Below are 24,383 nucleotides of genomic sequence, written 5' to 3' on the forward strand. Positions count from 1 at the left end.
GGTGTAAAATGAATAAAGTGCAAAAATGGCCAATATATGTTGTTTTTTCCTTCTTACCTTATTTGACATTAAGTCATATACAGCTGCATCTGAATAAAGCCGTGACAGTGCAGCTACTGAACCACCAGGAAACCTCTGCAGGTGTTTGGAGTAAATCAGCTGATTGGAGTGTGACATCATTAGGTTACTATAGTGAACTTTTTCACTATCTTATTTTTTCGAGATTGGTCAGGTTCTCTGTGTACTTTTGTGGGAATTTTTTTTGACCTATACATTTTTGGAATCTGCAGACCTTGGGGAATCCAAAAACCAATGGTTTTGCTTCTTTCTTTCTTTTTGCAACATTAGTTTTGCCACTTGCACGGCAACATTGTTTTTTGGATTCTCCAAGGTCTGCAGATTCCAAAAATGTATAACAATCAACAAATAGCCTACCCCAAAAATTCCTCAAAAGTACTTTTTTGTACACAGTGAACCTGACTAGATACTGAATTCTGGGTTTTCATTAAACGTAAGTCATAAACATTCAAATTAAAAGAGATAAAGACATGAAATACAATACATTATAATATAGATCAGACAGGCAGTCATTACAGACCTCAACAATCCAGGGTCTGGGTCATGGGCTCTATGCACAGCTCCACTACTTCCTGAACTTAGTGCTGCTCCTTTGTTTGTCTTACATTATTGGACAAACTGATTAATCCAGGTGTGTTTGACCATTGTGACTACTCAGACACTCCTGGATTAATCAGTTTGTCCAATAATGTAAGACAAACAAAGGAGCAGCACTAAGTTCAGGAAGTAGTGGAGCTGTGCATAGAGCCCATTGGTAGAGGGAGGGGGCATCATCAGCACAATGAGGAAGAAGAGGGATGAAGAGTGTATGTGTCTTCCACTGTCCAGGTCCAGCAGCCGTGATGTAGAAGTCAGTGAAGCAGTCTGGATGACACCTGGACCATGACAATGTGATACATGTCAGCTAAATGCAGACTGTAGAGGTCTGACACTCATCTGCACCGCACTGCACCATAACTCACCAAATCTTTCACCCATTTTCAAGATGTTTTTTTTTTTTGTTGCTGTTATGCCAGATTTAATACTGTGTGGACACTTGGTTGCACTAAAATGGGAAGACTAGTCTAGACCAGTCTTGAATCCTTAGTTGACTGGATGTTGCAGGTTTGATTTCTGGGTGCTTCCTGAATTTGTTTCAATTATTATCAGTGGGGAAGAGAAAGAGCCAGACAGCACAGCAGAAATGCCTTTTTTTTTTCATCTCTGAAATTTTACTCACTGATACACTGCTGTGTTATTATTATTATTATTACTATTATTATTGTTACTGAATGTTACAGTACAACCTTGTTAGTAATTACAGTAAATGTAGGTCTTAGTCAATATGTACAATGCCTACTTTATATGTAGAATAAGTAGAATGACACAACAGATTTACGTATGCAGTGGTGTAACAGTAGTGCCTCCTGATGCATCCACACCAGAACTGAAGCAGAATTTCTAATGTTGCTGCCAGTGTGGGTGAGAATGAGCTGAAATCAAACTGCAGTGTTATTCAGCCTGATGACAGGAACAGAACCTGAGCAGCACGGCTGCACTTTACAACACAACACATCAATGAATCCGCTGTGATCTACACTGAGGATTTCTCTGTTAGTTCTAGTAGATCCAGCTCTGTGGTCACTGAGGCTGGTGTCTTAACTACCCATCATCCCACTGGTCTCCTATGAGGTCACCATGACAACAGTCTGCCACCATGTTGGGCCTGTTGGACCGGTCAGACAACCGTCATCCAGGTGCTGGAGACCAGTCCCATGAGGATGAAGCTGCTCTTTGTGGATAGAAAAGAAGAAAAAAAAACGAGTGAGAAGTATTTTATTTCATTAACAGAAGCGTGATTTTCATTTTCCAGTATGAAAGTCAACAGTCTGACTGGATCTGAGGTCAGTTTAAACTGGATCTGGTGACTCAGCAGCAGCAGCAGCAGCAGCAGCAGCACTGACCTGCTGTCTGTCACCAGACACCGGTGACTGGGCTGGATCTTAATGTGATTGCTGCCGTGTTGTGTCACCAGCTCCATCTGGGGCCACAGCAAGGGTTTCTGGGTAACGAGATGATTTTGTCGATGCCCCAGTTCTGCCGGACACCAGAGACGTATTTGGAACCTTCTCAAGGTATCAAGTGTAGATGTAGGCCTAGTTGAGTTGCTGCTGCTCTGTCTCAACACACTGCAACTCTGATACCTCCAGTAAATGTTTTTAAATAATAGTCCCTCAGGTTTGTGGAAATCTACAGTTCTATGACTATGAGGCAAAATCTTTTTACAGTAATAGTTTAACAAATATTTTCAACATCTCCAGTGATGTGTGAATAGAAACATGAAGCTCCTCTCCTCGGTGAAGCAGTGTTTGGTTCCACCTTAACTCCATCTACCTGCTGCTACATGACTCAACACTGGCAGGAAGAACCTTCTGTGATCTTTTTGTCCTGCAGTGGAGAACCAGGGCCAAAGAGAAATCTGTAGTTTCAAGAATACATCTGAAATTCTACTAAGTATAAAGGCCTAATATCATAATAAAGGCATAATATTATGAGAATTGAATAGATAAATATAGAAAGCCAAGAATAAGAAATAACAACCAATGAACTGTGTGAGGACAGTCAGTGCAGCCTGAGCTGTCAGTAACATACTCAGCTTTTTCAACGGCCTGGTGATGAAGATGATGATGTGTCGGAGAAAGGTTAAATGAACTTCGCATCTTAATAACTATAAAAAGGAAATGCAAGTGAAAAAGGAAATTAAAGAGGGACTTAAATAAATGCCTTTAAAATATTTTTTTCCAAATAAAAAATAATAAATCTATGTATAAATCGTATAATAATAAATCTAAGGTATGTATTGATTGATTAATAGTTGAATTAAATTTCAACTTAGATTTTCAAAAAAGAAAAAAAAATCAATTTAGAATTCCTATTTCAGTGCCCATTACAATGTGATGTTTTAAATTACTTGTCAATGTGTGTTCTCCATATCCTCCTGGAATAAACAGTGTTAAATAAATCAAGCTTTGCGTACTTCCTCATTGATTGATTGATTTATTTCATTGGCTTCAAAGTAGTCAAAGTTGATGGTACTAAATATAAAAGCAGTGGAATGAGCCACATCAGCCTCAACCACATACAATTTGGTTACTAAATTCATTTTGAACATAAAACACAGAGGACGTGACTCGAGGAGGAGCAGCAGTTCCACCGTCCTGAAGAGCGCACACACACACACACACACACACACACATTCTCTCATCAAAGTGAACTAATTCCTTAAAACTCAAATGAAGGCAGACGTGAAGACAAAGCTGAGGCACTAACACACTTTGATCTTGCATGCAACTCAACCTCGCTGCAACTCCTCTCACAGCGTCGCACTCACAGGTTGTGTCATGTCATGGTGGATTTAAAGTGTCATATGTTACACACACAAAAAAAAAGCTGAGCGGTTGAAAACAGGGTCATGGGCCGGAAAAGGGCAAATCTCTATGTTTCAAACAGAATGCATCTGGTGTGAGCCTCTCCATCCACTCAGTACATGTAGTATCAAACAGGCAACAATCAGTTCATAATGGAGGGGTCTTCATGAGTGGATTCACTCAACAGTTCAACTTTGGTCCACTTCAGACACACACACACACACACAGATATGCTGTCGACCAATAGCGAGTCCAAGAAGGTGTGGTTGGGCTGTGGCGGAGCTGGGACCTGTCCGTGGAACACTGCTCTCAGTCAGTAGAGGAGTGGGTGGGGGGGGGGGGGTGTTGTGTGGCTGGATGCACAAAGACTTCACACACCCGTCTGTGGTCTCCAGTTCAGTTCTTACTGGTCCAGTTAAAGACGAGGATCCAGAAACACGAGGAAAACTTTCTGTCTGTGCTCCCAGACGGCTGAGAGATTAAACTAGCCAGACCAGACATGTGGAGTTAGTTTTAAACCTCGGTCCTCCTTCAGTCAGATGAGACGTCTTAAACTCAACTATCTGGACTAAGCCTGAAGTGTTTGTGCAGCCAGCCCCAGGTACACTCACACACCCTCTTGTCTTGGTTTTTGATTACATCTCGTCCCGTCAGAAGTCCTGTGCACAGTCTCCGCCCGCGTCTCACGCGTTGAATGGATTAATCTGCAGAAGCTTGTTAAAGTTTATAGGATGGTTAGCCCGGCTGCCGTCGCGGCGACGCTTGCAGCTTTGTTCCCGGAGATGGCTTTTTTTTCTTTTTCTGGCGACGTTACTCCTGCTTGATGTCTCCCTTCAGCTTCCTCTTGATCCGCGAGTACGGGCTCAGCGAGTCGTCCATGATGAAGTCGTACAGGACCTTCACCCACGACGTGTACTGAGGCAGGTCGTCGTAATACTCGGCTGCGATTTTCTTCACCTGGAGAAAGACAAGAAGCAACAAGAGTTTCACTTTTGTTTGTGTGCGAGGGAAACAGCCGGTAGCTGACGTGGCTCTGACGTGACACAGCTAGGGTTGTCACGGTTACAGATTTTCTTTGTTTATTGTCAAAGAAGTAATCACAGTATCACAATTATCATGATTATTATGCATTAATTACGTTCACAACACTATAAATGCGTAAAATCAGATATATTCAAAAATATAATTGCATTACTAATTATTAAAACAAAATATTTGAAGTATCTGTTAACATAGGATCAATTAGGTGGAGTGTTTGAAATATTCAAGTCATAAATTGTCATCTACAACAAATGTTTAAGTTTATTTTTATCGTTTTTTTTATTTTTTTTTTATTACTGACACGCTAACATTTAAATTTCTACCAATTCTATGTGAAGTTATGTACAATATGGTTCCAACATAATCTTTTTTGGAAAGTGACGGTATTTAGGAACCTTAACGATCAATTAATTTCATAACACTGCTACTGTCTGTGTAGTTCCTCTCTCAAAATGTGTCAGTATAAAGTCTTGTATGTTCAAGCTTTAATAGTTCATTCATTCATATCAAATGTTAACACTTTATACAGGGTAAAGTTCAACCAATCCACTTCCACTGGCTATTGTGACCTATAAGCTTGTTACAGAGATATTAGCGGTTAAAAACTGTTGGTTTTTTTGTTTTTTTAAGTATATTTTTTGGGGCTTTTTCATTGCCTTTAATTGATAACACAGTGGAGAGAGAGACAGGAAATAAGGAGGCAGAGAGGGTGAATGACATGCAGGAAAGGGCTGCCCGATGCGGGATTCGAACCGGGGCCGCCTGCAGCGAGGACTGTAGCCTCAACATGGGGCTCTACCAAGTGAGCTAAACGCCGCCCCAGGCCCCACAACTGTTGTTTTTTAAAGATAATGCAGCACATACACACACACTGAGCTGCTACCTGTTGCACACTGGTAAAATGGAGGCTACAGCTTATTGTCAGAGGAAGGTGAAGTGGTGGAGTCACTGGGATCACTGGCTGGTGTGTTCACCATCACACACCAGTCATTTGAACTGGGAGTGTAATTACATTTACAACGGAGTTTCAAAGAAAATTTACTTCTTCCAAGTAATTACGTGACAACGCCACATGACCACGGTGTGTCCAGGAAATGAGTGGATCAAACATGAACTTAAGTCCATGCTGCTGACAGACAGGTAGAATAAACTACCTTTACAGCTCCTGGCAGTCATTTCTAATGAGTTTTATAGAGTGTCTTATCTTAACTGCTGAAGGCTGCACTTCATTTTGCTGTCTTCATTATGCAAGTTGCCGTTTCTGAGGAAAACGTTTTATCATGCTCTCCGCCATGAGTCTGAGGCTTAGTGTACTAACTGGAATCTGGATTATTTAAATCAAGTCCTTATGAATCTGTAGATAAAACTAAAATGTACAGATTAAACACTGAGTGATTTGCATGTTGGCATGTTAACAACCTGGAGAACACCTTCCCAGCTCTCACAGGCATTTAGTAAAAGAAAAGGAACCAGTTTGTTTGAAACCCTGATGTGCTGATTTAAAGAGAGTGGGAATTAATTCTTTTTACATGTGAGAAATCATCATGATCATAGATGACTATTCTCACAAGATACTGACGTAGTTCACTTCACTTCATGAGATAATAACACACAACACATTGTCCTCACTAACAAACTAAACAGGTTTGAGATGCCAGATTATACATCCATCAGGTTTAACTAAAGTTACCACTGAGTAAATAAACAGTTCCTGTTAGAATGAATTGTGGCCTAATCCGACTATCACTGGACAACTAAAGATCCAGATCCAACTAAAACACTCAGCTAATGTGATTGGCATTGGTATCCAGTTTTTTTCTGCATGTCTACGCCTTAATCTGACTGAAACTGGACAATGCATGTGAGCATGCTTCACAACAGTAGAGACGGCACAAAGTGGAGCAGAGAAGCCGGCCCGGACCCAGCCCGAAGAGAGAAAAAAAAAGCGCCTGGGCTGCTGTGTCAGTGCATCACACGGTGCAACCAGTGAGAAGATGTGTTTTATAAAAAGAAAAGAGAAGGAAAACCATGGACCCGAGTCATTTGTATATATTTTCAGCCCAGATCAGTGCATCTGGTCGGAAACTGTAGTTGAGAACTCTAAGTTATCTATCTACAGTTTTTCCACTAGGTAACAAAAAAGTCGACTTGAAAGTGGTCCACATTATTGCCACCTGTAAGAGCAGATTGTTGATTGTTTTGTGTTCTATCTATAAATGAATTGTGTGCATCGTAACTAAAAATCAAGTGGACTTACTTCCATTCATCCGTCATGGAAAAGTAAGCAGCACATCATATGTTTCTTGTTGAAATGCCTCATTGGCTTCAAGCATTGGCTTAGCCTCTACACCAGTGGTTCTCAAACCTTTTTACATCAAGCACCCTAAATTGGCACAAATTAGACTACAGACCCCCCATTGGACAATATTTTGAAGCATACACCAGAAATACACAAATATTTTCAACTGAAAAACGTTATTTTTTTAGTCAGTGTACGTTCAAATTAGAGCCAATGGTGTGAAATTTCTAGAAAAAAGTGGTAAAATTTCTAAAATTAAAAATAAGTAAAACATTTTCTAGAAAAAGTGGTAAAATTTCTAAAATTAAAAATAAGTAAAACATTTTCTAGAAAAAGTGGTAAAATTTCTTAAAAAAAAAAAAAATCTCCAAAAAAAAAGTTAAAAAATTCTAGACAGAAGTGGTAAGGACCCCACTTTGAGAACCACTGCTCTACACCATCTATGTTGAGGAGGAGACACCGTCAATTATTCGGTTTTCCCCGTTGCATGTCAACTGGAACAAGGAGCTGCCCCAATGGAGCGATGAGCATAGCTGGACTTGGCTGTGCATGTAAACACACTGACACGTATGTAGTAGTGTATGTGGCTCCCAGTGATGCGCTGTACTCACCATGGGCAGCCTGCGTCCTGGGATGCTGGGGAAGTCGTGGTGCTCGTTGTGGTAGCCCACGTTGAAGGTGAGAAGGTTGAGGGAGCCGTAGTACGAGTAGGTCTCGTGGCCCTTGAGGAACATGTAGTGCTCGGCTATGAAGTGGCCGGAGATGGGGTGCAGGCCCATCCCCAGCATGGAGCCGGCCAGCATGTAGACCACGGGCTTGGCCCCCCACAGCCAGTAGAGCAGCACGTCGAAGGCCAGCTGGACGGCCACGTTGGTCAGCTCCAGCTGAGTGATGGGCTTGGGGTTGATGCAGAGCGGCCGGACGGCGTAGAACAGCGGCTGCAGGATGATCCAGACGAACTTCCGGAAGCGCGTGCAGAAGAACCAGCCCTCGAACTCGGTGGGGATGTCCACGTCCACGCCGTCTCCGCCCAGGTAGCGGTGGTGGTCCAGGTGGTAGCGCTTGAAGGAGGCCGAGTAGGGCAGGCCGATGGGCAGGTTGGCGAACATGGCGAAGTAGCGGTTCCACAGGGCCTTGTTGTTCCCGAAGGCCGTGTTGTGGGAGATCTCGTGAATGGCCAGGGTCATTGAGTGGTTGATACAGCTGCCAAAGGCATAGGTCCAAAACATAACCCATTTCCAGTCCAAGTCTTTGACCAGGTAGAAAGCTAAAAACTGTATCGCCACCATCATGCACACAATCCATTTCAGCCTGGGGTCGGGTCCCATCAGAGACTTGATTTGTGGATATTTGGCTGCAGAAGCAAAACAAAAGACCAGAGTTAAGATCAATGCAGGGAGAAGATCTAGTAGTACACATTTATAGAAATAACTTTCTGTTTCCATTCAAAAATGTCACAACAGAGTAAAATGTTGATGTTGAATAACAGGACAGGACAACGGGAAGATTTTCCACATGGAGCCACAATTACAATTCTTATTTGTTGACTTGTTCATTTTGATTGTTTGTGAAGGGATGACAGTGGGTGTATCAAAAGGAGAAGTGCATACAGTAGCTTCAAGGCCCTCACTGTTGTTCTTCACCAGTGGATTAAAGCATCACTACTGTGGCAGCACAGCGTTTATGGTTCCAACCACAAAATCTCTCATCAGGTGCAGAGGTCAGAGACTCCCAGTTCAAATTATACAAGTATTAGAGAATCAGTTTCCTCTGAGTTTTTTTTAAAAAATTTTTTTATAAATATTATGATTTTACTCCAAAAATTACACTTTTTAGGAGGAAGTTGTAGCTGCTGGAGAACAAGTTGTGTTTAAGTCAGCAGGCTATTGTTGTTTCAGTGGGTGAAGGTAGATTTAATCAACAACTGATATCTGCAGCTGCTGTTTATATTTGTCTTTGGCGCAAACGCTTTGTTCAGGATGAGTTCAGTTCAAGAGGCTGCAAGTCAAACAAGCTTCTGTTCTCTGTCAACACATTTCAAGGGGTACCTGCCCCATGTTTTTAAATACTGTACTTATACTTATGGTGTTTTTTTGAACCTGCTTGTTTCTATTTCAGTATAGGGGGACTGGCAATGCAAATTAGCTTGGTAGCTAGAATGGAGTACATTTACATTTTATTTTAAAATGCTTATCAATGTACATTGTCCCTCTTCATCAAATAAAAGGAATTGATTGATTTCAGTTGGAGTTTCAGTTTCAGTTGTTTGTAAGCGAAGATTACACACTCATCATGAGTTGTGGTTCTGATTCTGCTTCAGTGAGCAGATGTGATCATGAAGGACTGAACACACTCTGCAGTTTGAAAGAGACACACAAATTACATCTCTTGTAATTGTTCGGTACAGACTTATTTATATATTCTGACAATGAAAATGCTAAAAATTCCCACTTATATTACGACTCATATGACAACCTCAAAACCTGCCAAAATAATACGCACACTTTAATCTAGTCATTCTGATATTTACAGAATACATAAATAAATCCCGGAATTCTGAGATTTAAGTTGTGATTTTTAGACCAGAGCCCTGGTCTATGTGTCAGAGTGCTGGCAGACAGCTGACAAACAGGGCAGTGTGCAGTAAAACCTTTTACTCACTCCTGGTTATCTGAATCACTGATAGGTCACTGGAACCAAGTCAAGGCATTTCAGGTGATTAGCGTCAGGTATTACACAGTCTCTCTCTCTGAGCAGTAATTCAACAGGCTGGAAGAGTCAGTTGTTCACTAGCCAGTGCCAATCATTACTAACTGGTTAGCATGTCAGGAATTTGTTCCAGCCTTGATTCTTCCAATAACCAGAAATCTGTGGTGCACTTGCAGCAGTAACACCTGTGTTTTATCTCCTGGCTGCTGCTGTTTGAAATGCCTCACTCTAACACACCAGTCAGAACACGCAGGGTGGTGTGTGTTTGTTTAATGACACAACACAGGTCCCTGTGGAAGCGGACGCAGACGTTTGGGAGTAAACAGCAGGGTTCTCGCATACCTCCCACCCCGCTGTAATGTCAGCCTCCCTGCACCAGGCAGGACTCAGACTCTGACCTGGCTCTCCTCCGGTCATACTTCAGCAGGTTTAGGTTATAATAGACTACTCTGCTTGTACCTGCTGACGGCTGCTGACTGAGTAGCGGCTGTAAAACAAGACTTTAGTACCAGAGCTTCGATCAGCAGTTCAACTTACTTGGATGATTTTGAAACCCCATCTCTTTATCTAGGATTTTTATTGGTTCAGTTTTATGTGCCGTGTTCTTGTACCTGACGTTATGTTAGGATTGCTTTATCGACCACTCTTTCCAAGGTCAAAAAATGTGCTAGGCATTCCTGTATCTCCATATGAATGTTTTCCAAAGTTAATCTAATGTGGTCCTTTGTCCTTTAAATTTCTGCACAGGAGCAGTTCCGGAGGAGTTCAGTCTAGCTCTGCTTTTATTTGCATCAAGTCCTGTCGAGTGGTTCGGTGTGTGGACTGCGGCTGACTGTACAAACAGCCAGGTGTTGATAAGCCAGCTGATGGGTTTAACAAGTCACTGTACATGGATGCATGGCTGACCTTTACACTGAATATGAGTTAATCTATCAATGTCATCGAGCTAAAGGAGGAGGGAAAAGCCATACAGTTAATTTGGATATCATGAACTCCTTTGTTCAAAGTGAAACAGCTTAACAACTGCCACACAGTCACTCCCAGTAGGAACCAGCATCACACAGACCCTCAAGTGGAGCAGAATGTGCACAGTCTGAAGCTACTGCAACATCTATACATATTTGATGCTGCTAATTAAAGGTTCAGTGTGTAATATTTGGCAAGGTTTACTGGCAAAAAAAAATGAATATACTACATATTTATAATCGCTATAAAATAAAATCTGTTTGGTTTTCATAGCCTTATAATTCTTCTTTCATATATAGCGGGGAAAATAAGTATTGAACACGTCAACATTTTTCTCAGAAAATATATTTCTAATAGAGCTATTGACATGAAATTTTCACCAGATGTCGGCATCAACCCAAGTAATGCACACATACAAAGAAATCCGAACATTAATGTCCATAAATTAAGTTATGTGTAATAAAGTAAAATGACACAGGGAATAAGTATTGAACACATGAAGAAAAGGAGGGGCAAAAAGGTATGGAAAGCCAAGAAAGCAGCTGGAGTTTGTCAGTATTTAGAATGTAATCCTGTCTCCTATCCGTGCAAAGTAATATCTGCTGGTTTAGTCCTGATTGATGCCTTTTAAAAAGGTTTCTCACCACCAAGGAGTCAGACAATAAGTATTGCATGATAGGTAATAGCAGAGAGCTGTCTAAAGACCTACGCAACCAAAGATTTCAGACAGAAGAGTCAAAACAATAATCAGAAGGGTTCCCTAACAGTCCAGGACCACTGGTGGAGAGCTTCAGACACACCTGGAATCAGCAGGTACAGTTGTTTCAAAGAAAACAATAAGTAATGCACTCAACCGCCATGGCGTCCATGCACGCACACCATGCAAGACATGGAGGCCATGGCCAAATGTTGACGTGTTCAATATTTATTTTCCCCGCTGTATAGGCTACATATAGTAAGGGTCTTGCTTAGAGAGGGTCGCCATCTTGCACCGCCATGTTTGTACGGAATGGAAAATCCAGCCAACCAGAGAGCACGTTTAAAGGGTTTCACATTCATATAAACAATATAATTATTTAATAGATAAATAATAGAATCGGTATGCTAGATGTCACTGTTTTCCCCTCATTTTACACACTGGACCTTTAAGTGAAGTAGTATTTGCAGCACTGAGTTGGTCTAGAAACTGTGACTTCAGCCATTTTCAACGATACAAAAAAAAAAGATTGTCAAAAATGTATGAAACAAAGGAACCGATTATGCTGAACAGTGAATATAATCACTATGCTAAAATCCACAAAGTCACACAAAGCTTTATCTGCCCAGTCAATAAATATTCAATTGTTTCCAAAGAGATGCAAAGTGCAACAAGGACCCCCCCTGGGGCTACATAAACAGCCTATCAGCCTGATGACCAGGAGGCACGTCCTGTGTTATTCGACTCCCCCCTCCCACTGTTGCGCCGGCTCTGTGGGAGAGGCCTGAGGCATGTGACTGTGTGACTGCACACAACTAAGCTCTTCACAAGCAACGGCAAGGCCACAATATGATCACAAAATGTTAAGAAAGTAAATGTAGAAGTGCAGCATGAGCAGAACGCACAGACTGAGCAAAGGTCACTGTTAAAAACACTTCCTGCTGAATTTATACAGTTATGTTGCTGTTTTGTGGTTTTTTTTGTTTGTAGTACTTTGGTGTGTAAACCAAGTACTTTGCATACACTGCTGGGTTTGTTCAGTGTGACTCTAACATGGAAGGTAATATGCAATTGAGTTATACCAGAAACACACTAAGAAATGCTGCTGGAAACGTTTCAAAATTAAGTTAAAGATGAGTTGTGTAGGCACATTTTTGTGGGATTTCACTATTTTTGGGGGTTTTTTTTGGAAAATTTCAAGTACTTTTTTAAAAATACTTGAAAACTTTCTTTTTTCACTATGCTACTATGATGTTCATTACAAAATCAATTCTTAATCAAATAATAGTATAATGAACATTTAATAAAAACATAATAGAAATAGTTTCTCAGCTTCCAAACTAACCAGCTGTGTCTAAAAGTCTCCTGATATTGCAACATTCAGTACGAATCCACATGAATAATTCAACCCAGGGAACAGATCTGTCATCAGTGAATTATCTTTACCCATGACTCAACACAACAGCAGTACTTTGTGTTGACAACTTAACTCTACCTGTTTACAAAAGACATAATCCGGCGGATAGCTGCAATCAAACAAATGCTAAACTAAGTATCCTTCTTGGGTATGTGGATAAAACACATGAGCCACTGGTCAAGTCCAAGATGGCTACTGTTTCTGATATGGAAGTTGCTTTTTTTTCTAATACATTCATTCACTACTTTTTCATCTGAATAATCCAGCTGTCAAACCTAACATTTTAACAAGAGTGACATTTGGTACACTGTAAAAAAAAAAAAAAAAAAAAAAATGTAGCAAAACTTTTACTCACAAAACATAGGATTGCATTACAAAATAGGATTGCATTACAAAATCATTGAGCTTTGTTCAATGGGTAAAACTTAGTGGTAAAATAAAGGTTTCATAAACCAGAAACAGCAGCTATCAAGAAATTTTGGCATCTTTTCAAATGAATGGCCCCTGGAGATAAACACACAAATTTTGATAACTGTTTGGCCTCATTTAAAAGTTTAAAGCAATTATCTGCTGCACCTATATATAGCAGCTCTACATACACAAGTTATATACCCTATGCATCCTTTAATTATCCAGAGCTCAGTCAGGTTCCCGGGGCCTGGGGCACACAAGCAAGCAGACACATGATTTTTATAAAAGGGCACGTTCACACAGGTCGGAGTTTACGTCACGCGGACCCTTGCGTTTATGCAACCCTGTCGAAAAGTAAAACATTGGCACTATGGGGAAAAAGCAAGCCTGTGGTGTAACTGCGGCCTGTAGCTGTCTCCAGCACTGCGTTATCATGTAATGTCTCAGGCTACTTCTCTGCTCCTGAATGTGTCACAGCATTTACCCAGATAAGTTTACTTCCGTAAACTGTTCGCAACCTCTTATCGCTTTTATATGGAAAACCTAAATTTCCCGTCAAGAGGTTTCATGGCTGAGTAACTGTCACAGCCTGGTGTGACTGCTGGTGGAGTGAGTCCGTCTGTGGCGGTTACAGAGGCCGTTACCGTAACTTCCCCCTGCTCAGCCGGGGGGGCGGCTGTGCTTCAGGGAGTGGCTGCGCTCTGCTAACATTAATATGTTACATTTAGCTAACTAGCTGCAACTACCTTGTATATGTGTATATAGACTATATATCTATATTTCTATGGAAACCAGCTTTACTTAATGCCAGTTACTTCGACGGCCCCAAGTTGACGCCGTCTCAACCTCGTTTACTTAGTTAACGTTAGCCGGGGCTCGTGCCAAATGGTACAGGACCGTTAGCTCGGTTACGTTAGCAAACCGGGTCGCTTAACCACTGTGGTGGTCGTTTAATAAGCTTATTACACTGTCTAGTAACCACCATATTGTTAAATAAGCCCCCCACCACATAGGTTAACGTCGCCACAGCGAATTTAAACTAACATTACAGCTTATCAAAAATGTGTCGGAGGATAAGCTAGCTCACCCAAAATCTCTTTCCTCCTGTCGGCGTGCGGCTGGTCCGTGTACACCCACTCGTAGTCCTCACGAGCCACCCGGTTCCCCATCTTTATATCACCGTTTTAGACTATTCGGAGAGACAAGTGTGGAGAAAAGGAAATCACAAGGTGGTTTAAAAACAAAGTGCGTGATACTTCTCCTCTCGTCTCTCCTCAATACCGGTACGCCTAGCCGACCTGCCCGGACATCAGTCAGCTCAGTCAGCTCCGCCCCCCCGGCTCAGATCCATCCAAACACGTTGGATAACACAGCGAGCGCTCATCACATCACATCATCACATCACATCCTCTCCCCGTCCCTCTGTCACTGCCACATGTGCTCCTACAGCCAACATTTGTGATTAATGGCAATTTCACCCATTACATTTTTACTTTTATCAGATTCGTATGGAAATGACACTGTAAACGCATATCTCTATGAACCTTGCTCAACTGTGTAATAGCTAGGCCTATGTTATATATTTTTATGGTTTGATTTTGACACTACATTATCTCCACACTACCAAACCGTTAATTTTCATTATAAATACAAATATGCCAGGTGTTAAACTAGCTCAAGGTTTCCATTTAAACAAACACCACACAAGGGTAGCTGTTTAAGATAGGCCTAGCATTTGCTGCAATTCCCCATTTCACATTGTGTAGGCTACATTTCTGTGAATATTGAATTGTAGCTACATAACATCTAATATTTGTCTTTTCAAGTATTTGTGTCAGATACTGCAGCTTTTCTTTCCTCCTGTGAAACAGAATATCTCCCTATTGTGGGACTAATAAAGGACTATCTTAACTTCCTACTATCTTATCTTATTTGAAAATATGTCAGTCAACCATAGCAACTCACATAGCAACAGAATGTAAACTCTTTAAGGATGATAAAATTCACTAAAGTCCTGCAGTGAAAACACATGACCTGTGCACTCAGTGGAAACCACAGATTTGTGTGTAGGAATATTTACTCCATGTTAACCATTATACAATAGAAATGAAGGAATGGAACAAGTTCCTCGGTGCAGGCCTCCACAGCCCACATCGCTATGTCCATTCCTAAACGCATATCTAAAGGGACAGTAGTGACACCAATGCACATGTTTAATACACAGAGGCTGCCAGTGTCAGACCCGAGTCCCCACTGACCAGTGAGAGTGTTGTTGCTGCAGCCTGAGAGTATTTGCCATAAACAACACCAGAGCTGTGTGTTCAACAAAGGAGTATACTGTCTCAGCAAATAAGGCCCAGAGGGATGTCATCAAGCCTAACTGGTACAACTGCGAGATTGCGAGCATGTGGAAACCAAAGACAATTACTGTCAGAGGAATTCACTGTTGTTCTCCAGTTACAGAAATTCATAATCTTCACGCCTCCTGAAGAGGGTCCCACAGGATGCACCGGTACCTGGGTTCATTTGCACCATTTCAGCATTATAACTCGACTGGGGATTATTTAGTTTTGTATTCTATAAAGAAAACTATCACTGTCAGATTATTTAACTTTAGAGGTGCACATGTGGACCAGCAATCTGACCACTGATTTTATTCCAGGTGGGACACATTTGGTATTTTACATAATAGAGAGACCAAACTTGTCATTTTTATAGAGCATGTCTGACGTTGTAGCTAATAACTTCAAATGTCAACAGAATTTGCCCTGCAGTGGTTATTATAGTAATTACACAGCACATCATACTATTATAAATTATGAGTGATAACAGTGATAAAAGACTTTTTGTACTTATCTAATATTTCCTATACAGAGACTTTGCTCTACTGTTCCTCTTTAATGCTATTAGCCCCTCTTCTGAGGGCCTTGGGATTGTTTTGGATACTGGGGTAAAAATAAATAGAAAAGGCAACGTGAAATGTGTGTAACTTCATCTCTTTGTACTTGGATTTCTTAAAAAAGATTATTTAAAAAAATAATAGTGATATAAGAAATCAAACAGTCGATCGACCTGATGAGTATAATCCATCCTGCTCTCTATGATAGATTCTGTGGAGTGAGCTCTGTGTGCTCTGTCTTCACTAACTGAAGACAAAACAAGAGAGAGACTGAGTTGATGAATTACCTGCACGGTTGCCAGAGGACTTGTTGGTGCTCTGAAAGTCATTGTCCTGCTGAGGGTGAACCTTGTGCTCTGGATTAATGATCCTGCAGACACAAGGTCCCACATTCACACTGCAGGTCACTCAGGACAGAAACTAGAATCTCAGGAACTGTGTTAATCTGTGAGATGAAACCAGAACAAGGACGACTTTTACTGTCACATGTACAACTCAGTTAAAGGGATAATTCAACATTTTGGCAAATTGGCCCATTGCCATAATCGCTACAGTCATAGCAGTAGGTTTGTTATCTTTAATTGTTGGTGCAAACTATTTTTAGAACGGCGGAGCAGAGCGGCAGGCTGCTCAGAGCTACACTATGGAGGCTCATGGGATTTCTTGGTTTCCCTCATCAAACTCATCAAATACACAATCCAACAACTCCAAAATGCTCTGGTGGACAAGTTGTGACCTGCACATTCACCACGCTATAACAGAATGTCAGGGTTAGGGTTATCAACAATTAAAGGTAACGAACCTACTCCTAAATAGGGATCATGGCAATGGCCAATTTGCCAAAATGTTGAACTATCCCTTTAAGTGTGAAGCGGTCTGAATGTGTTCTGTGACATAACTCACGATATCAAATTTCAGGTTATTCCTGTTATTTTCACTGACATAATAGATTATGAACAACAACAATAGAGAGCATAAAACTCATAGATAAACACTAGACTAACTCTGATAAGAGATGTTTAGAGGACATAAAGCTCCCTACAGTTTGTGTGAAGTACACACTGGCACACACACTCCTCCGGCTGCAGCAGCTTATCTCAGTGCTGAGCTGTGGCAGGAGAACAATAGCACATTTCCTGTTCTTTTCTGAGGGAAGTTGAGGGAATGAGAAAACGATAGGGCGACAATAGATATGAGGTTTCAAGCTTCAACATAGCGACATACCTTTAATCCACCGTCACTGTTATGAGACACTAAAGCTTTCCACTCTGTGACCTGTTCATGAGACCAGTGTCTATTTTTCACTTTAGGTTCTTAAAACCCAGTGAGATATAAACATAAAGACAATTTGTTTTCATTTATTAATGTCATATTACTGAACAATTCCAAAATATAAGATAATGATTGACGTCCTAAACAGCACTTGGGCTCCTCTCCTGTTCAGTGTGCTTTCTGCCCTAGGGTAAAAAAACAGCCAGCAGAGAGAAAAAGGAGAACCACATCATACATACATAAAAACACATGAAAAACTCACCCAACAGTGGACATAATAGCATGAGAGTGTGATACAAAATACAGCATACACATGATACAATAAAATAAAATAAAAGGCAGCCCAAGGATAAAAGTTAGAAGACTCACATGGTAGTGTTTAAAAGACTAGTAACAGTGGGAATAAAGGTGTTCTTGTATCTGTTGGTTTTACATCTCTTGGACACTACGGCCAGATGGAAGCAACGTGAATTCTGGGTGCAGGGAGTGACTGGGGTCATCCAGGATCGACCGGGCTTTCTTAATGGCTCTGTGTTTATGTAAGGATGGCAAGTTATTTAAGCTAGCCCCAGCAATCTTGCTACACTCTTTTACAATGCTGTGCAGACGGTTTTTGTTTTTTAAAGTTAAAATACATACATGCATACCAGCAGATAAAAGAAAAGATAAGAACAGATTCAATAAAACAACAGTAAAACATCTTCATAAAAGTGCTGTCCGCATTAAAGTGCCTGAGTTTGCGGTAAAAATACATGCGTTGGTGAGCTTTCTTGCATACTTGGTCAATCTGATGTTCAAAGGTTAATCTGTTGTCAATAACAGTCCCAAGGTATTTATAACTTTGTACAGTTTCCACTGCCCGACCATTTATTACAACATGGGAGATGGCATCCTGTTTTTTTTACATTTTTATATTCATCCATATCAATGAATCATGCATAAAGTAGATCCATACACTGGGAGAAAAGGGAGATGGGGAGAAGAACTGGGGATCTGGGAGGGTCAGAGGGAGGTGAGAGATAATAATGTGAGTAGATATTACATGTCCGAGACCCTTAATAGGCAAGGCAAGGCAAGGCATCTTTATTTATATAGCGCATTTCATACCAAGGCAACTCAATGTGCTTTACATAAAGACAAAACATTAAAAAAAGAATAAGCATAAGACAGAATAAAAACAAACAAAACACTAAAAACAGAGTTAAGAGCAAGAGCAAATAAAAGTAAAATTAAATAAAATAGATAAAGTTTTAAGTTCTCAGCTATAAGCACGTGAAAAGAGAAATGTTTTTAACCTGGATTTAAAAGTGCTGACAGTTGGGGCTGATCTCAGGTCTGCTGGTAGTTTGTTCCACTTGTTGCAGCATCACAGCTAAATGCTGCTTCACCATGTCTGGTCTGAACTCTGAGCTCCACTATCTGACCTGAGGCAGTAGATCTCAGAGCTCTGCTGGGTTTATACTCTAACATGTCATTCATGTATCCTGGACCTAAACCATTCAGTGATTTGTAAACCAGTAGCAGAACTTTAAAATCTATTCTGTAGCTGACTGGGAGCCAGTGTAAGGTCTTAATATTATAATTTACTAATATAACAGCAGTGATACGTGCTGTTGGCTGTTTAGGACAAGTAAACAAGAAAGCTAAGCACAATAAATGATTCCCTGTGCTGTACCTTTTGAATGATTTGATGAGCCTCTACCAAGTTGTGATTTATGGTGGCATGTTATGAGCTGCATATGGGCAAAAAAAAAAAAAATCACTTTTGTGTCCCCCCCCAATCCTGACATTGGATCTGCACCCTGTCCCCCTCCGTCCAACTCACCCACCTGCTCGCTTCAGCTCCTCTTGGGCCTGAACCTTGGATGCAGGTGGTGTAACTACAACAGAATCTGGTGTTGTAGTAACTTTGGCTCCGTCTCAGGGCTGGGATCCTCGCTGCCGTCCTCCCTGGCCTCAACCGACTGTAGACTCAACAGGTTGTCACAGCAGCACTGTCTGGTTCTGGTTCTGGTTTAGGTTAGGGACAATAATGTTGTATAAAGTGTACAACATGTAGGCTACAGGCACTGCAGGTTTTCACTTGCATCAGATATTGATATCAGGAATAGAAGTATGAGCCTAATGTGATGTTTATATATGTTTTAGATTATAAAGAAAGTGTATAGCCAGATAACAATAACAATATAGTCAAACTCAAATAGTTAGGCTATAAAGAAATTATTATAAGGCAGTATTAATATTCAAATGTGTTAGTGGGCCCCAGGGAGAGGTCAATAGGTCAAAGCAGGCAGAGAGGTTCAAAACACGTTATTACAACAAGGGGCAAGGGGGCAATTTTATTTGTATAGCCCGTTTTTACAAACAGTTTGTCTCAAAGGGCTTTACATGGCATCGTAACAACATCCTCTGTCCTTAGACCCTCACATCGACTGAGGAAAAACTCCATGGAAACCCTCTCACTCATCACCTCAGGAGACAGGAACAGGAGAGAACATGTAAAGGTTAAGGTCGTAGGCATATAGGCATTCGCAATTAGTTGTTATTATTCAAGTTAAATGTTAATTTGTGATGGTTAGGATTTTTATGAGGTTTTATAAGGAAAAAAAAGAAAGGGAGAGGTAATGAATGAATACAATGTTACTGTATAATTATTAATTAGGAAATGTATCATTATAATTAAGTTTAGCTATGTGTATAATGAATGGTTAAGGTTAGGATATCCAATTAAGTTATCAATAATATAGGGTTAGACTTAAAATTAGGTTTAGGCATAAATTAAGGAAGTAATGTGAGTCAGCCCGGAGAGAATAATTTAGTATTTGAGAAGGGCATCTAAATGAAATATATAATCAAATCAATCCATTCTAATAGTCAGTATTTAAACTTAGTTAAAGTAATAAAATAATACTAGAAAGCATGCCAAATGACAATGAAAAAGACAAGTAGGGGAGACTGGGGATGGTTGTAACACTTTTTGTCTCAGCTCTCATAACTTGCAAAGTGTTCATGGTAGAGCTCTCAAATTTTGAGTACCCTCATTTGTCCTCTACAAATAGCAATGCCCTAAACTTCTCAAGGTATATCACAGAATTGACTATTTGATGTCAAATGCAAGGAGTACCACTGTTAGAACCTGCCCCACTACCAGGGTAGGTTGACACACAACCTGGGGTTAATTGTAACAGTGAGATTAAAAACTAAAAACTGAGACCAAACCACAGAAACATGCATCTAAGTAAGTTTATTGTGCATGTTCCAACACTAAAGCATCTTCCTATGGTTCAGTATGAATAAAAAGAATTCATCACTGGCGGCTAAATGAAGCACAGTGACAGTGGTGTGGATCCTAACATTAGAACATATTCTGATAATACCAGTGAATGCTGAACATGTATGAGTGGAAACCTTCAGCAGGAGGTCAGAAGCAGATCATACAATTCCAGGAAAGATGGTGACACTTAATGACACTTACACTAATAAAACAACAAAGGTAAAAGGTGTAACAACCATCCACACCCCTGTCAGCCACTGTTTGACCAGCTGTACCACCATGGTGGTTTAAAATAAACATTGATGAAATGACTCATATTTTACCTGAGAACCTGCTCTTTCATCTTATACAAGTTACCTAATTCAAACTTCAACGGTATCGATACTAGTCAAAATTTAGGCTTGGTCCAAATTATTAGTTTTTTACCTAAAAAAATGTTTTTTTTGGCTGTAAAACCTACACACTTATTGACACAGCCATGCAAATTCACATGCAATGTCAGGGAGTGAGTGGGTACACATGATATTGATCACATAACTCTAATGTTATCCCTTATTGGTGAAAGTGATGCTGTTACAACCATCCCCAGTCTCCCCTATTTACACGAGACTTCTTCACACACAAGAAGGAGAAGAAGGTACGTTTTGATTTTTCTTCTTTTTTAGGAAAGGTAAGTGTAGCATCTTCGGGAGACAGGTAAGGACAATTATATTCCACACACAAACACATATATGTATAGATGTTATTAAATATATATTTCAAGTAAATAGGGTTGAGAGGAGGGTTGAGGGTCCAGGTCCAGGCTGGATTCTTCTGCAGGTTCAGCAGGAAGTAACAGTGGACCTTCAACCACAGTGGTTTATCTCTGGATTACTGATTTGCTGCTCCTCAGAGACGGCAACGTCAGCATTCCGGGGTTGAAACATCTCACAAATGTGCCTCATTGTGACGTCTGCTATTTCACTCAGCAGAACTGGAGAGAAGCTCTTGATGCTGTCCACCAGGACGTCATGTGGCCACGTCTGCCTGATCTCTGTCAGGACAGACAGGACCATGTTGTCCCTGATGGAGCGGCTGAAGCTGGCCTGACGTCCCACAGCGGCCAGGGCGTCACAGACACGGTCCAAAGTGGCCTTTGTGACGCCGACGGAGAGTTTGCTGAGCAGCTGGGAGGGCATGTTCAAGAGGGCTCGAGGGGGGAGCACCCAGAAGCCCTGCAGGACTCTGGGAACCACCTCTAGCACCACTTGGCGTGGACAGAGCAGTTTGGAGCCGGGGGCCTCCAGATCCCACAGGATCTTGGCGTAGTCTTGTGCCATGTTGAGGACTGTATGATGTCTGTGGGTTGCAAATCAATAAAAAAGCAAATTCAGAAACCATTCAGAAAATCACAGACATATTGAAACCAGTTTAGTCGAGCTGTCAATGTGTAATTTAACTCACTGAAAATTAGGAGGTACAGCCTCTGGGGACTTGAGGAGCATTCTGGCCTCAAATTCAACATCCCTCATTTTATTACTGACGTTCACTGCCCACAACTAAAAGCAAATTAGATATGAAATGCAGTTATTGCATAAGTAGAGATTAAAATGGACATGATATGATAAACTATCTATCTCCAGTCGACTCTGGATTCTTGTCTTACCAGTGTCAGAAGTGGCGTAGCTTCATCCTCATCAAAGCCCTGCAGCTCAAACTCCCAAAGACTTCAAACAGACACAAAACACAAACTTTAGCTTCTACTTTGTATCACTACAGACAGATTGATGTGAGATATGAGAAGAGCCACTCTGGAGAGAGACACTCTGGAGGCCCCAGGCAAGAGGTAACATTAACTGTTAATGAATCTAAAAATCCCAAATTATTGATGATTCAATTCTGCATACTATGCCAACCCAGTCTGATATAAAACGTACCTTGGCTACGTTGGTCCAAAGTGCAAAAACATAGAGGGTTTACAATAACGGCTCTTAAATCGTATGATGGTTACATTTTTTCAGACTATTTTCTTTTTCGTATTATTTTGCATCCAAATCACGTGACTCTCAAGTTTCCAGCCGTGAGAACAAAAAACATAGCAAATATTTCTATCATTTTTTGTGGAAAAATCAATATTTTTAGGTAGTTTCTGCATAAAAATGCCCTTTGATTACATTTCTAGTGAGAAATATATATTTTATTTTCATAATAATTGCTCAGTGAATGTACATAATCATTCGCTTGCTTGTTGTTTTTTCAGATCCAGACTTAGAATTAGAAACAGCTATGTTTTCTGCTGTCGCTAGGTGGTTACACTTTTATATATGATACTGGGTTGACTATGCACAACATTCGATGTAGCCTACATAGCCAGTGACAACATCAGGTTGTCACCGATATGGACCAATGTCAGCCGCCCCTGGGGGCCCCCTTCCAGCTCAGGGCCCTAGGCAATTGCCTGGGCTGCCTGCCTGTTGCAACGCCTCTGGATGCAGACTGGTGTAGGTGTGGGCAACTCACCGCTCTCTCAGAGTACTTTTGCTCTTCTCCAAGATGAGCTGGATCATGTCTTCAGCAGTCACCCAAGATGGGATCTGGTTTTCCTGCTGAAGGCTCAGGAGCTCCATCAGAAGTGCAACCTGGAAACCATTAAAGAGATATGTCACCTCTAAGCAGGACAACACAACACAACACAACACAACACAACACAACACAACACAACACAACACAACACAACACAACACAACACAACACAACACAACACAACACAACACAACACAACACAACACAACGTTCATCAGGACTTATCTGGTGTATCTGGATTTGTGTGGACTATGAAGGATTGCAGTTCACACCTGAGACTTGTAGCTTTTGATATGCCAGCAGAGTTGAAGAGCTCGTTTATAGATCGGTGTATCAAACAAGACCTGTACACCAGACAATATCATGTTAGTCATTAACTTTAACTTGATGAACTACACCTGAAAAGTCTAAGTCCAGTAGAAACAAAGCAACAAGCTGACATACCCTGATGGGCCTGTAGATTCCTCTGCTTCCCTCCACAAACTCCATATTCAACTTCTGGACGTCACAGTACAGAACAGAACAAGCCAAGCTGGCAAAGCAACACAACGGTCGGTATGAGGAACAGGCTCAGAGAACAACGTGGTGAACAGCCTGAGACAGAGTCAGCTCATGGGTGGTCAGGGAACAGCATTTAAATATAAACAGTAACAATGACACATTTAGAACACTTTCACTCCAAACGCTGCACTGTCAAGAGTAAATGTATACAAAGTGTATTTCTTTCAAAGATTCAGAGATTTTTATTGTCAGTTTTCTGTATGTCAAAGACATACGGAAGAATCGAAAAGTTGTTTCTCTCTCACCTAAGATGAATATTATATTATTATAGATATGAATTAAATGCTGTAGAAAATCAAACATCAGCCTGGTGGAAGAAGCTGTCTGACTGTCTTAGCTCTGGTGCCTTTTCCCTGAAGTCATAACATGTGGTTAATGTGGTCTGAGGATACCGACAACCAACAGGAGGCTCTGTGGAATCAATCTGTGATTGACTGATTCCACCGTCAATCAGTGCAGGCCAGCAGAAAGAACTGAATCTACCACCAATCATCTCCTATGAATCTTAAAGGGATAGTTCAACATTTTGGCAAATTGGCCCATTGCCATAATCGCTATAGTCATAGCAGTAGGTTTGTTACCTTTAATTGTCGGTGCAAGCTATTTTTAGAACAGCGGAGCAGAGCCGCAAGCTGCTCAGAGCTACGCTACAGAGGCTAATGGAATTTCTTATATAAGAAGACAAGTAACTCACAAAACGCTGCTGCCCAATGACATGGCGGCGCCATACGGCTGCCATCTTGGCTCGTCCACTCGGTCCCTAGAGCGTTATGCCTAAGGAACATGTTCT

At 41.0% G+C, this 24,383-nt stretch overlaps 2 protein-coding genes across 2 annotated transcripts; both read right to left on the bottom strand.

Annotated features, from left to right (window-relative positions):
• Positions 1 to 4,136: 4,136 nt before the first annotated feature.
• On the bottom strand, positions 4,137 to 14,348 carry degs1 (delta(4)-desaturase, sphingolipid 1). Its single transcript, XM_085800919.1, has 3 exons — positions 14,113 to 14,348; positions 7,437 to 8,179; positions 4,137 to 4,442 (listed from the first exon to the last, which is right to left on the bottom strand). The coding sequence occupies exons 1-3, from the start codon at positions 14,192 to 14,194 to the stop codon at positions 4,296 to 4,298; spliced, it is 972 nt and encodes a 323-aa protein (XP_085657045.1). The 5' UTR covers positions 14,195 to 14,348; the 3' UTR covers positions 4,137 to 4,295.
• Positions 14,349 to 21,315: 6,967 nt separating this feature from the next.
• LOC146973908 (uncharacterized) lies at positions 21,316 to 23,554 on the bottom strand. Its single transcript, XM_085799343.1, has 6 exons — positions 23,477 to 23,554; positions 23,305 to 23,376; positions 22,970 to 23,088; positions 22,116 to 22,176; positions 21,914 to 22,008; positions 21,316 to 21,808 (listed from the first exon to the last, which is right to left on the bottom strand). The coding sequence occupies exons 1-6, from the start codon at positions 23,519 to 23,521 to the stop codon at positions 21,316 to 21,318; spliced, it is 885 nt and encodes a 294-aa protein (XP_085655469.1). The 5' UTR covers positions 23,522 to 23,554.
• Between the last annotated feature and the right edge of the window lie 829 nt (positions 23,555 to 24,383).

This window comes from Trachurus japonicus, chromosome 15 (genome assembly GCF_045865225.1).
Source record: "Trachurus japonicus isolate A0001 chromosome 15, Traja_1.0".
Taxonomy (NCBI): domain Eukaryota; kingdom Metazoa; phylum Chordata; class Actinopteri; order Carangiformes; family Carangidae; genus Trachurus; species Trachurus japonicus.